At 37.2% G+C, this 12,033-nt stretch overlaps 1 protein-coding gene across 10 annotated transcripts in view; it reads left to right on the top strand.

Annotated features, from left to right (window-relative positions):
* The window catches only part of KLHL13 (kelch like family member 13), an 80,268-nt gene that overhangs the window by 51,944 nt on the left and 16,291 nt on the right, over window positions 1-12,033 (top strand). For all 10 annotated transcript variants that reach the window (XM_038164590.1, XM_038164588.1, XM_038164586.1 and 7 more), the window contains 3 exons: window positions 4,316-4,457; window positions 5,665-5,797; window positions 6,043-6,239. In XM_038164590.1, the coding sequence (XP_038020518.1) occupies window positions 4,316-4,457; window positions 5,665-5,797; window positions 6,043-6,239 (472 nt within the window). The remainder of the gene's footprint in view (window positions 1-4,315; window positions 4,458-5,664; window positions 5,798-6,042; window positions 6,240-12,033) is intronic.

The following is a 12,033-nucleotide window of genomic DNA, read 5'->3' as shown; positions in this document are numbered from 1 at the left end:
TAGTCTGAGAAATAGAAGAATGGATTACTGATGGAAACGAATAAATCCTTAATAATATTCTTAGTTGCCTTATTCCTGTTGCATCAGAATAAACTCGACTACTTGTGAAGAAAAGGTCATAACAGTATATTGGTTTATTTCATTTGTACCACTGAGCTCTACAAAATGGCAACTGCATGATTTGAATATTCTAGTTGAGAATAAAATCTGTCACAATTTTCAAGGATCTTTGCTTATCACCATCACCTGGATGTCTCTGAACTGTTTTAACAGGTTAATACTTGCTAAGTGGTTTAGAAAGCAATTTGCCTCTGTGAATCATGTTGTAACTCCAGCCAGTGAAATCTGTCAGTATTTGCTGGAAAGTTAAAGCATGTTAATATCCATATAATGAACACTATGTATTTCATCACTACAAAAATATCTGTTGGAAGTACTCGGAGGATTAACTTGGAGTCATGAGAAAAGCACATTTGGTTGTAGCCTCTAGGAAAAAACTGTGCTGTACTTGAAAGAACCAACATGTGGTTAGAAAGAAAATTCTGATTCAACCTGCTTCATGATAGCAAGTAATTAACCTCTGGCACCTTTCTCTGAGCTGCAAGCCATTACTTCCCAGAGGTTGCAGAAAGTCAGGCAGCTCTTCTGCCTTCCTCTTGCAGTGTTAATATTCATTTCACATTCAATTCCAATGTTCCCTTGTCTTACTACTATGATGTTCAACCCTCTCCAGACCAAGTGTGTGTGTTCAAGGTGATTTTAACAGCCACATTTAGAGCAGCTTGTTGTAAATTCTCACTACATGCTACTGTAGTTTTAACTTCTTTTAACTTTTGTTTCCTAACTTTTTAAAACTCTGGTTAAAAATGGTACTGCTGTTCTTCTTGTTTAATGATTTCTATTGATCAGAACAATAGAATTAATGAGAAAGTAAATTACCTTTCTCCTTTGGTAGTGTGCTTAATTGTGATATACTGTATTTAAGTAAAAAAAAAAAAATCAATATGTTTACCTTCATTACTATTGAGTTAATGATAGTGCTTAGTAGACCTATGTAAATAAATGAAAATAATGCCTTTGGTGAGTGTCCAAACAAGACAGACGTACTTACTGTGGTTTTGTTGGGAAGTCAGTTGGACATTCAGCTCATTTCCCATCTGTTCTGGGTGTGAATGGCAGAGTTATTTCTGAATCTTAATGTTACAGCCCCTGCAACAGCACCTACATTTTGAATACTTTAAGATTTGGTTGCAGGGTATGTGATGCAATGCTTGGCTTTTGCTCTTTGCGTATTGCAGTTAACTCAGAGCTTAAGCACTGCTGTAGCTTCACTTTGTCTTTCAAAGACAGGTTCTTGGTGGTGTGTGGAGAAAAATGCTGAGCTGCTACCAAGCCAGTGACAAAGGCAGAATTTGTGGTAGCTCTGGGAGTGCTCTTTCCCTCTTGGTGAATGTCACAGGGCTGGAATTCAGGGGATCAGTGCCTTATTGCCAGGTGTTATTGCTGACTTGCTTTGGAACTTCTGCCAAACCCAGCTCCTGAATGTCACTTTCTGCAGAAGGGAGAGGGTGCTCAGCCCTCCAGAACTGCTAAGCTGTAGTGGTGTATTTAACAACCACAAATCAAACCAAAATCCCCAAGTCCCCACAAAGAAACAAAAACCCACATCACAATTTTTTTTTTGGTCATAGTTGTTTAGATATAAGTCAAACCATATAGGATTAATATAATCTGTCTGTCTTTATTCATATGGAATCAGCCAAGGTAATGTTTAGGACTAGAATTGTAAAAGGTGAATTTTTCTAGTGTGGAATTTGCAGTTTTTAATGCTTCATTCCCATGTGCAAGTTTTCATGTCCATACATAACAGCAAATGTAGAAGAGAAATAGTGAAAATATTTTCTGCAGAAGAGCTTCAAGTGGTGAGCTGCTGAGCTTATGTGTGTGATGGAGAACTGCTCATTATATATTGAAAATCAGGTAGAGAACTGCTTATAGCCACACCAGGCATGTCAAATGTCTACTTTTAGGTATTGCAAGAATTTTAGTATTTATTATATCCTCTCTGTTGACTGTGCAGTTTTAACAAGGCATTGTGTTCTATAGAGGATAACCTGTGGAGAACAGAGCTATGGGAAGTTGTGTGTCATGTTCAGAAAAATGCTTCCATTATCCCAGCTGTCCTTGGAATAAATGAATCACGCTCAAGATCTTTGCCTTCATTTGTAAAACTTATGAATTATGCTGTCTGTCAGGAAGTCAAGTAGCAATGTGGCAAACATGGTAAAAAATCCACTCCAAACAGCCAAGGAGGTTGGTTTATTTGTCTGCTTCTTTTCATAATGATTTAAAATTATGTGTTCACTCTCTATTTTCTTCTGAGTTCAGAGAAAGTATTTTAAATACTCCTTCATGTAACATCTATCTGATCTGACATTTTGGGAAGATGCTTCAAGAGCAACGAGTCAGATTCATGCTTGTTGAATCTGTTGTTCTTCACGCCCACGCTTGCAAGTCTCCCCACATTATTCTGTATTTCTTCTTAGGAAGACATGTACAAATTTAGAGACTGGATGTCCTTTGAAATTATGTAAGACTCTTGCCTCCATACGATTGTATGAAAACTGAAATAAACAGAACTCACCAAACCCAAAACACCCTAGAACTGAGCGAACAAAAATATTTTGGGTTGTGAGCCAGCAGCTGCTTGCTGCTCTGTTGCATAGTTGTATTTGTTGGATGCAGAGATAGTCTGGAGAGCCCTTTTCTAAGGTATAGCCTGTAAACTTTGTTTAAATGACTCTGGATTTTATAAAATAGAGATAATTGTGTTTCAAAAATAGCACAAACCTTGCATGCTGCAGTTCATCCACATTAGTTTATTCAGCTGAGTACATTAGAAGTCACAGCTGTTCAGATGTACCCTTGTTCCTACAATGTTATGTCTGTGTGCATAAAATCTCACTGTTTCAAACCCATGTACGCTGTTGAGTGGTGAATTTGTTTTGAATATGTTTTCATAGCTGACCTTTTGTACTCATGGCTTTGAACAAGGCACATCAATGCTATGGGGGTAATATGTGAGTTTCAGAAAATGCTCTACGTGGTCTTTGTACCTGAAGAAGTTGGGGGTAAATGTTTTTTTAAAAAAGGAAATTATGAAAATTACTTTTCTTCCACAAATTCCAAATTTGTCCTTACCTAGTGATCATAATCAAAACTGGGGAAAAGGAGGGGGATTTAAGCACATTCTTGTTACAGTAATTTCTGAAACTAGTTTGAAGGCCAATGTTTTAACCTGCATGTTTAAAATTTGGAAAACCTTCTATATCTGAAATTTGCAGCAATTATGTCAAACAGCTATAAATCTTTTTTGAGATATGGAGATACTTGATTAACAATGGAGATGCCCTCTTCTGTGGATTAATAGCTTATGTTTGCTAATTAAAATTGTGTACATATCCATTAGACCTCTATACAGGCTCATAGGTGGAACATTAAATCACAGAAATTACAGAAACTAGTTTTTAATATTTCTGTAGAAGAACATTTTTAACATTGTATAATAATTACAGGTTAGCCTAGTTAGCCTCTCAGATGTAACCTAATTTATATCTGAAGATTAAAATAGTAGGCTGATAACACTGCAGTAATTCTTTAACAATTCTACCTAAAATTAGCTTGTCCTGTCTAGATTTGGACAGTAATTGCTTGGAATCAAATCCTAAATTAAAATTATGGACAGTAGCAGAATACTGGATATCATATCCTGAAGGAGTTCTAATTGTGTGTTACTAAAAGCAGGTTAGACTCTAAAAACTCCAACTGCAGCTTGAAACTCCATGATGTATATTTTCTGTTATGAATAGTCATACATGGATGAGGTAATGCAAGCTGTAAGAATGAAAATGCTTTTTTTTAATATTACACTTAGAGTTTCAATGTTTCACCAGTTTGGCAAGGAAAAGCTGAGATGCTTAATTTTGGAAACCAGATGAAACCCCTATAAACATTCTACAATACTGGATTGTAGAAATAACAGTGTTCAAGTGTCTAAATCAGGGAGCTGGGGATGGAAGGAAAAGGAAAAACTTACGATCAAAAAAACAGTATGCCTTTTTAGAGACTGTTAACTTTTCACTTTCTTTATTAACTGAAGGGAACCACTAAGGACTGATTCTGTTGCCTGCTGATTTTTTTTTCCTGTAGCCTCTGTGCTGTTACATTTCATCCCAGAAGACTGTGGGTTTAGAACAAAAGATCACTGAATGAGAATGACTTTGGTCTCAAGGTTTCTCTGTTCCAATTTCCTTAGATCCCTGGTGGAAGAGGAGGATCCTCATATGAAAGTGTCTCTGGGCAGCAGCGATATGGGCGTCTCTGCCCATCTGCAGTCCTCCAAGACAGGAACCACCAGATTTTTCACCAGCAATACTCACAGTTCTGTGGTATTACAGGTAATTCAATATTCTCATGCCTGTATTGAGCTGTACTGAGAATTTTGGCTGCTCTAAACAATGTGTCCACTCAATAGATTTTATTAGTCTAGTAATTCCTATAAAGCTTCGAAAACTCTCATGTTCTTGGGCTGTCAATGCCCACAAGCAAGCATTGCCTGGGACTTGCTTTCCTGTGAGATAGAGGCTCAACTTTTAGCAGCAGCTTGGGAAAAAACCCTGGCCTTTTCTTGGGGTCATATCCCAGTCCTAGGTAACAACATTTAAACTCTGACGTGACAGCTGTATCAAAGAAGCCCACTTACATATCATTATTTAATTACATAAAGGATGTCCATAAGATGACAGAGCCCTGCCAGGTTTGTTGTAAAGCCCTGTCCTGGGTCTGACTATGGCACTACTGTGTGGTAAACCATCTATAGAGACAATATTTACATTCTTGCTAGTATTAAAAAAGTACCAGTTTGAAGGAAAATGGTTTATTTTTGAGTTTCTGTTCCACAGTGAATGAAGGAGAAGAGTATTTCATCCATCCTCCAGTATACACAACCAGGCACATCTTTGGAAGAAATCTTGCTCTAGGATGCCACTGTAGATGATTTTGTTTTTTATTACAGTTAGATGTTATAAGTAATTCAGAGATCAGACGTATATTGGCAGCTTATTCTGGGGTTTTTAGCATCTCACTGTGGTAACAAATTTGATAATCACAGAACCAGGTAACAGCTTTCCTTTCAGGTCACAGACGTTTGCGGCCTGTTAGGTTGCAAACCTAAATTGCAAACCTAAACCCCTTAAATTGCTGTGGAAGAGAATTATATCTAGAATGCATGTGTGACCAGAAGGGGTAGGTGCAAAAAAGATAGCAGTCCCTACCTGCAACAACTGCTATTGTGAAAGCTTACAAAATATACTCCTTCCTGAAAATAACTTAATTATTTGAATAAAACTACTTTCTAAGGCCCAGTGTGCTTGGCATTCATCAGCTGTATCTGGAAAATAATGATTATTCTGCTTGTTTTCAGTGAATACTAATCATTGAATATATTACAGATAATGGTTTTAAGATGACAAATTATTTCTTTGTCACTTTTTTTGGACCTACTCTACACACGTACATAAAAGTAAATAAATATTTACATTAGGGAAAAGAAGAGATTGCTACTCTCCTCCAAATCCAAGGATTTGCATTGTGCTTTTCCTGCAGGGTTTTGACCAGCTGCGAGTGGAAGGTTTGCTCTGCGATGTGACGCTCGTTCCTGGAGATGGTGATGAGGTGTTCCCTGTGCACAGAGCAATGATGGCTTCTGCAAGTGATTACTTCAAGGCCATGTTCACAGGTGGTGTTTTTATTAAAGCCATGCACTGCTGGCTCCAAATTGCTCTAATTCAGACACAAGCTCAGTGCTGTGTGTGAATCAGTCCAGGACTGAAAACAACACTGTGGACTAAACATTCCTCTCTAGTATTGCATATGGGGGTTTAAATGAAATTTTAAAATTATATTTTAGTTATCTCTAAATTTATGAAATAATTTCAACCCCATTGAAATAATCATTGACATTTTCCTGCATGTCTGTTTCAGGAGGCATGAAGGAACAAGATTTAATGTGCATTAAGCTTCATGGAGTGAACAAAATAGGCCTAAAGAAGATCATTGATTTCATCTATACTGCAAAACTTTCCCTTAACATGGACAACCTTCAGGACACTCTGGAAGCTGCCAGTTTTTTGCAGATTTTACCTGTTTTGGACTTCTGTAAAGTATTTCTTATCTCTGGGGTAAGACTGTTTGTTTCCCACTTACAATGTTTAAGGCCTTGGTATGTAGTTTTTTCTTCTATAATGACACTGACTTATGTAATAATCAAAGTTATATCTAAAACTTGCCATTATTCACAGAGAACAAATTTGCCTTCTAGTTTCCTTGAAAAACTTGTTTTTCTTCTGAGTATTATGTACAGCATGAGTTTGACACAAATGTTTTACCACGTTGAAATTCTTCCTTTACATGTTTGATTTGAGATGTTTCAGGGTCTCCTGCATGACTGCACTCACTCTAGCATTAGTTGCTTGCTGCATTCATTAGGTGTGCTTCAGTTACAGTCACTCTATTCCTGTATTTATAGCCCTTGCATCTCAATGGGGTGCACGTGCCTGTTTTCTGACTCTAACACAGGATAAAAGAATACCCAGACAGGATCCCTCAGTACCTCTCCTGTCCTGCCAGCAGTGAGGAGCTCCTGCTCTGTGGGGCTGTAGAACAGCAGTGGTGCAAGAGCAGCTCTGCCTGGAGAGACACACTGCAGTTATTTTTCATGTTCACTGGAGGTTTTCTAGTGTTGATGTTAAATGTTTATATATCTCACTAGAACTCTGACTTTAACAGGTGTGTTCCACACAAATGAAAGAATTATTTGGAAATCAGCTTTTTGATTCTGTAATGAGAAATAATGAAGCAGGTATTCCTGTTGCTCTGCAGAGTACAGGCTTAGAAATGTGACCTCCCTAACTGAAAATATGCACAGGATTTATGCAAACCAGAGGACTCTAAGCTGCTAATAACAGCAATTTGTTTCCTATGATGTGTTAAGAGATATTCAGGCTTGATAATGCCATTTTACTTTTAATTTGGAAATATTTTATAACTGACCTGTCTGATAATGTTGTGATATGTTTTATTAAGCTTAATACTCTTCAATCCTACCCCATCTATTCTATCTTGCTCAGTGGTTTTTTAACCTCCAAAATGATGCCTCTCCAGGTTTGACATTACTATAAATACCAACTTGGAAAAAGGTCTTGGTGGTGTTTTGAATCAGGTATTTGAAAAGGGCTCCTTCTGATGGGAGCTGAGCCCTGGGGACACCGTGGTGGCCTTTCCCCTTTCTGGGTAGGGCAGCTCCTTGTTTACTTTGCTTTGTTAAGGAAAGAACTTTTTTCATACTGAATCGTGCTATTGTTTAAAATGCACATTCTCTGAAAGTATGTTCACTTGTGATGTTGACTCAGTCAATGTTTTTGTCCAAATAAGAAATATCTTGTTTGATACTGCATTTCATTTTCAAAGAATGAGGAGGACTTTTTTAATTATCTTAATTTTATTGGGGTTTTTTGGGGAATACTTTCATTTAGACTGATGTCTAAGGGGACATAATCTCATTCATGGCATAGCTGTAGAGGATGTACAAAACTGAGGTTGTTCTGTTAGCCTAGATATGTTCTTAGCATCCTTATATAAAGAATTTTTGAATGACCTTACTTCTAAATTTGTTGAAACGAGAGTTAGTGAGCAAAAGATCTTCTTTTTGAAAGAGCGTTTCTGTAATTTAAATGAATATTCTGAGCAAGTATTGAGCTTATTTCTACTGAAGTTAGCTGGCTTGAGAGCTGAGGTAACCACTCCCAGACAAATGCTTAATTGTCTTTGAATTGTCTGGGGAGTCCATTATTAAAGAGATTATAGAAGTCAGTTTATGTAAGGCATAATGTAATTGTGTACTTCATAAGAGGGTATTGGAAATATTTACAAAGAAAAACCAAAGCTTAAGGTAACAGCTTAATTTGTGTAACAAAAATAATGAGACCTTCAAAGCACAATATCTGTTGTAGCTGACTTGAAAGTTGTTTTTTTATTTGCTCTGCATTTACACCCCTCCTGTCAAGTAGCCCATTGCTCTGATTATCTTTGCTCTGCAACCAAACAGACTCTCAGAGAAAGAGTGGAATACTTCCTAAGATGTTTTCAGTCTTACTGTAACTATTGGTTTTCAGTAATTATAGCTGTACAATAGTCTAGGACTACTCTCATGTTCACATCTAACTGAGCTGTAATGTAAATACAATTCATAAAAATGCTGTGGAAATGTTTTCAGAGTAGTAAGTTCTTGACACAACACTGACTTTGCAAAAGTAGCAGCAGTGTACAAAATGGAGAAAGATGTGAAACTTACCCAAGTGGATTACAGCACTTAGGAAAATTACAGGGTAATGGGGAAAGGGTTGTTACACTGTAATTAAAGAAAGCATTCCCAAACATTGAAAATTAATGTCTTGGATTTGGATGTACCTGCAAAAAATTTTGTTCCTTCTATAATTTGGTGCTCTACACTTCTGTAACTACTAGGAAATACTCAGATATTGAGGGCTTAATACTTGGAAGTCGTGTCTTGTCAAAAAAGCTTGGTTATCTGAGGGTGGAGCAAGTTTATCTGTTTTGTGGGAGTGTGGGATTTAACCCTGGGACCAGTTCTGACAGCCACCAGAAATGTGACTTTGTACAGTAGGGGTACAATGGATTCTGTTTTCTGAGCTGGTCAAATTTCTGTGCTGTTTTTCCTGGGCTTCTGTCAACGGGAAACTATAGGAAAATTGAGGGTTTCAGGGGTGTGTGTGCTCTTTTAGACTTTGGCCCTTCGAAGCGCTGCATTAAGTCCTTCCGTGTCTGACAGCCATTGACACAAAACAAAGTTAGGTGCCTGATTGTTTTGTGCTACCAGGTTTGAGGGCTTGATTTTTTTGTGAATGCTGCTTTTCCTGAGCTGTTCTCCAAGGCTCTCATACTTGCAATCATTTTGCTGTGTCCAGTTTTGTAGTATTTTATAGTCAGTTAAGTTTTTATGAGAGCTTGGGAAATGGTTGCTACCAAAATTTCAAAGAATTAAGTGAATTGCTTTCTCAAGAAAGTACTTTGGCTTTTGCGTTGGGTTTTTCAGGCTGTTGTAACACGGAGCTGTGCTTGACCTTTCTTTTTTGAAAACCTTTTTAGTGTTTTCTGCAACTTCTGTTTTGTAATGAGCAATTACAATGAGTAATGTGAGTGTGCAGCTCTGCTTGGTAGTCAAAGTCCATGTAAAATAGGATTTATTTAACTGAAATTCTCAACTCCTTCTGGAACTCCTTAGCTGTTTGAATGTTTATGGCTTTTAATTCTTTCCTTGTGAGTATTTTTACTTGTTATTGGACACATTGTACAGTGTATGTATTTTCACCTGGTATTTCCATTCCTCCTGTTCCCTTCAGTGGGATTTCCAGAGTAGCAGTTCCTTCTCTTCATTGAAGAGCTCCTGATTGACTGACTTCCACACAGAACCATAGCATAAGTCAAACTTCTAAAAAAACAAAAAACCCCCAATGTTTGGGTGACTGAAGTATTTATTTAAATAACATTATTGTGCTGAACTCTGTCCCATTTTGAATATTCAAGTAGAAGTAGCTATAGCATTTCTTTCTGTTGAAGGATTATTTTTTGGCTCAGGATTTAAGAATCTCTAGAATATATATTTTTATGACTTTTGAGTCTTTGCAATATAATTTAGCCTGGGACATTGATTATTATCTTAGAGCACAGCACACAGGGTAACAGTAATTTTGCAAGAAAAGTAACCTTTAAGACAGTATTTAATATGGTACCCTGATTTGAGGCAAGCAGGGGAATTTGTTGGTGAGTCAAACATAATGCACAATTTCATAAGCATAATGGGAAGTACTTACAATCATATATGAAAAAAACAACCCTGAGTGCTGTACAGTCCCAGTGGATTAATAAAGGCAGTATAAAGTAAATTTTCCGAGAATCAGGGGCTGACTGGAAGCTGCTGGTGTCAGGTTCATCAGTCATTAACGGTGTGTAATGTGTCAATAAATTTTTCAAAGGTAAGAAGTCCAGGAATATGCTCAGCTGCATGGATTTACAGTGTAACATAATTATGGTAATGCAGAGCTCGATGCACTCTGGGCACTTGATAAGTGGCAGACAGCAATAGCTCCAAATACTTTATTGCATCCTGGGCATGTGCCAGTGGTACAGAACCTGTACAGCTTTTGCTTTGATCTTTTGAGTTCAAGCATGCCTTTCCTGTATGCAATAATTTCTGCCTGCCTACTTTGATGTGGAGGAAGTACTGCATCTCTCTAGTTTGGTGCCAGACAATGTATTCCAAAGTGATTTTTAAATACAGTAACTATATAACAAGAGTTAAGATTTGTGGTATACTGCGAGTCAGCTGTTTGTTAAGGGGTGATTTTTCCATTGCTTTATTTTGTAATACAACTTGGGAGAAATTCCACTAGACCAGGTTGCTCAGAACCCCACCCAGCCTGGCCTTGGACACCTTAGTGATGGAGCAGCCACAGTTTCTCTGGGCAATCTGTTTGAAGTTGATCCTCAAAACCAGTCAGAGAATATTTTATAGGCTGTTGCTAGTTGGTGTGATTATATTTTGATATAAACAATGTGGTCTGTCTTGTAATACAAAAATTATTGCCATGTATATAAAGCACAAATATTTTCATACTAGAACTCCTGACAGTCTGCTGCACAATCATTTTATAGATAGGACCTGATTACAGGATTAGTAGGCATTTCAAGATGCTTGAATGAAGTCTTTGGATGACTGTAGATCTTAACTCTAGGGCAAGTTAGATCAGTTTCTAGTGAATTAACAAAATCTCCTATTCCTGTACTCATTAGACATTTGAATTGTCTGGTATTAAAGGACAATGATCAGATTGAGTTATACAGTATTAAAATCTTCTAATCTCTGTCATGACCAGAAGTCATTTGAAGGTTTTTGAATTCTTAGGCTCCAGTCAGGTCCAGTCCTCAATCTTTATAATCTTTTTAAAAATAACTGTGAGATTTGTAAGCTGAAGTTCTTCTGGCATTAGGAATGTAATGAGAATCACAAAGTTGTGGAAATGGTTGACACTGAGTAGGACTGACATGCACAGAGACTAGAACATGTGTAAATGAAGCTTGGTCGGGAATAAAGTTTGAATGCAAAAAAAGCTGCAATTCTCAGCAGGAAGCATTTGATTGACTTGCTGGGCACATGTACTAGAGAGCTTCCTGAAAGGAACTGGCTGGCTTCACTGAAAACCCACTAGAAGTTTGCACCACACCTGGCATGTTTCTTCCTTCCTGTGCCTTGGATCCCAGATGACCTTAGAAATTCAGGAGCCAAAGATATAAAAAGATAGATGCAGCTACAGTGTAAAACAGATGATACCAAGTCACTCCAGTACTGAGTTAAATTAGGGTGTGATCCGTACTGCTAAAGCATTTAATGAGCTGGGTATTTTTAGGGGAAATCCTCCTAGGTTCATTCTTTTAAAAAATTATGTATGATCTAAAATGACCACCTTTGCCTCATTTTTGACATGTATTTAATTTTGAACAGAGTCTGTAAGAACTCTGCCTTGGTTTATAAAGATCCATTTTTGTTTGTTTTGAAGGAATGCATTCATGAGATTTAACACTGTAAATATTAGTTGTCTGAAATATGAGGCATGCAGGGGTTAGCTGTGCCATTCTCTTTGGTTTTATTATGCCAGTACAAATTTTAATGATTAATGTCAGAAAATGCCTAATGGTGAGACTTTTGTTTTGCTCTCTGTAACCTTGGGCTGATATCCTGTCCCTTAATTTTATTTTCCACATGTCTTTCTTAAAAAAGATATTTTCAGAGCTTTTAAAAGATGAGGTGCTATATAACTGCTATGCCTCATCATTGTATAAGGTATTTGACATAATATATGCCATCTGCTTGTTACTTGTCTCAGTTGTTTCTTCAAA

Source organism: Motacilla alba, chromosome 4A (genome assembly GCF_015832195.1).
Source record: "Motacilla alba alba isolate MOTALB_02 chromosome 4A, Motacilla_alba_V1.0_pri, whole genome shotgun sequence".
In the NCBI taxonomy this organism is placed as follows: Eukaryota; Metazoa; Chordata; class Aves; order Passeriformes; family Motacillidae; genus Motacilla; species Motacilla alba.
Note: the sequence above shows the minus strand (reverse complement) of the source record. Positions and strands in the feature narration are given on the sequence as shown.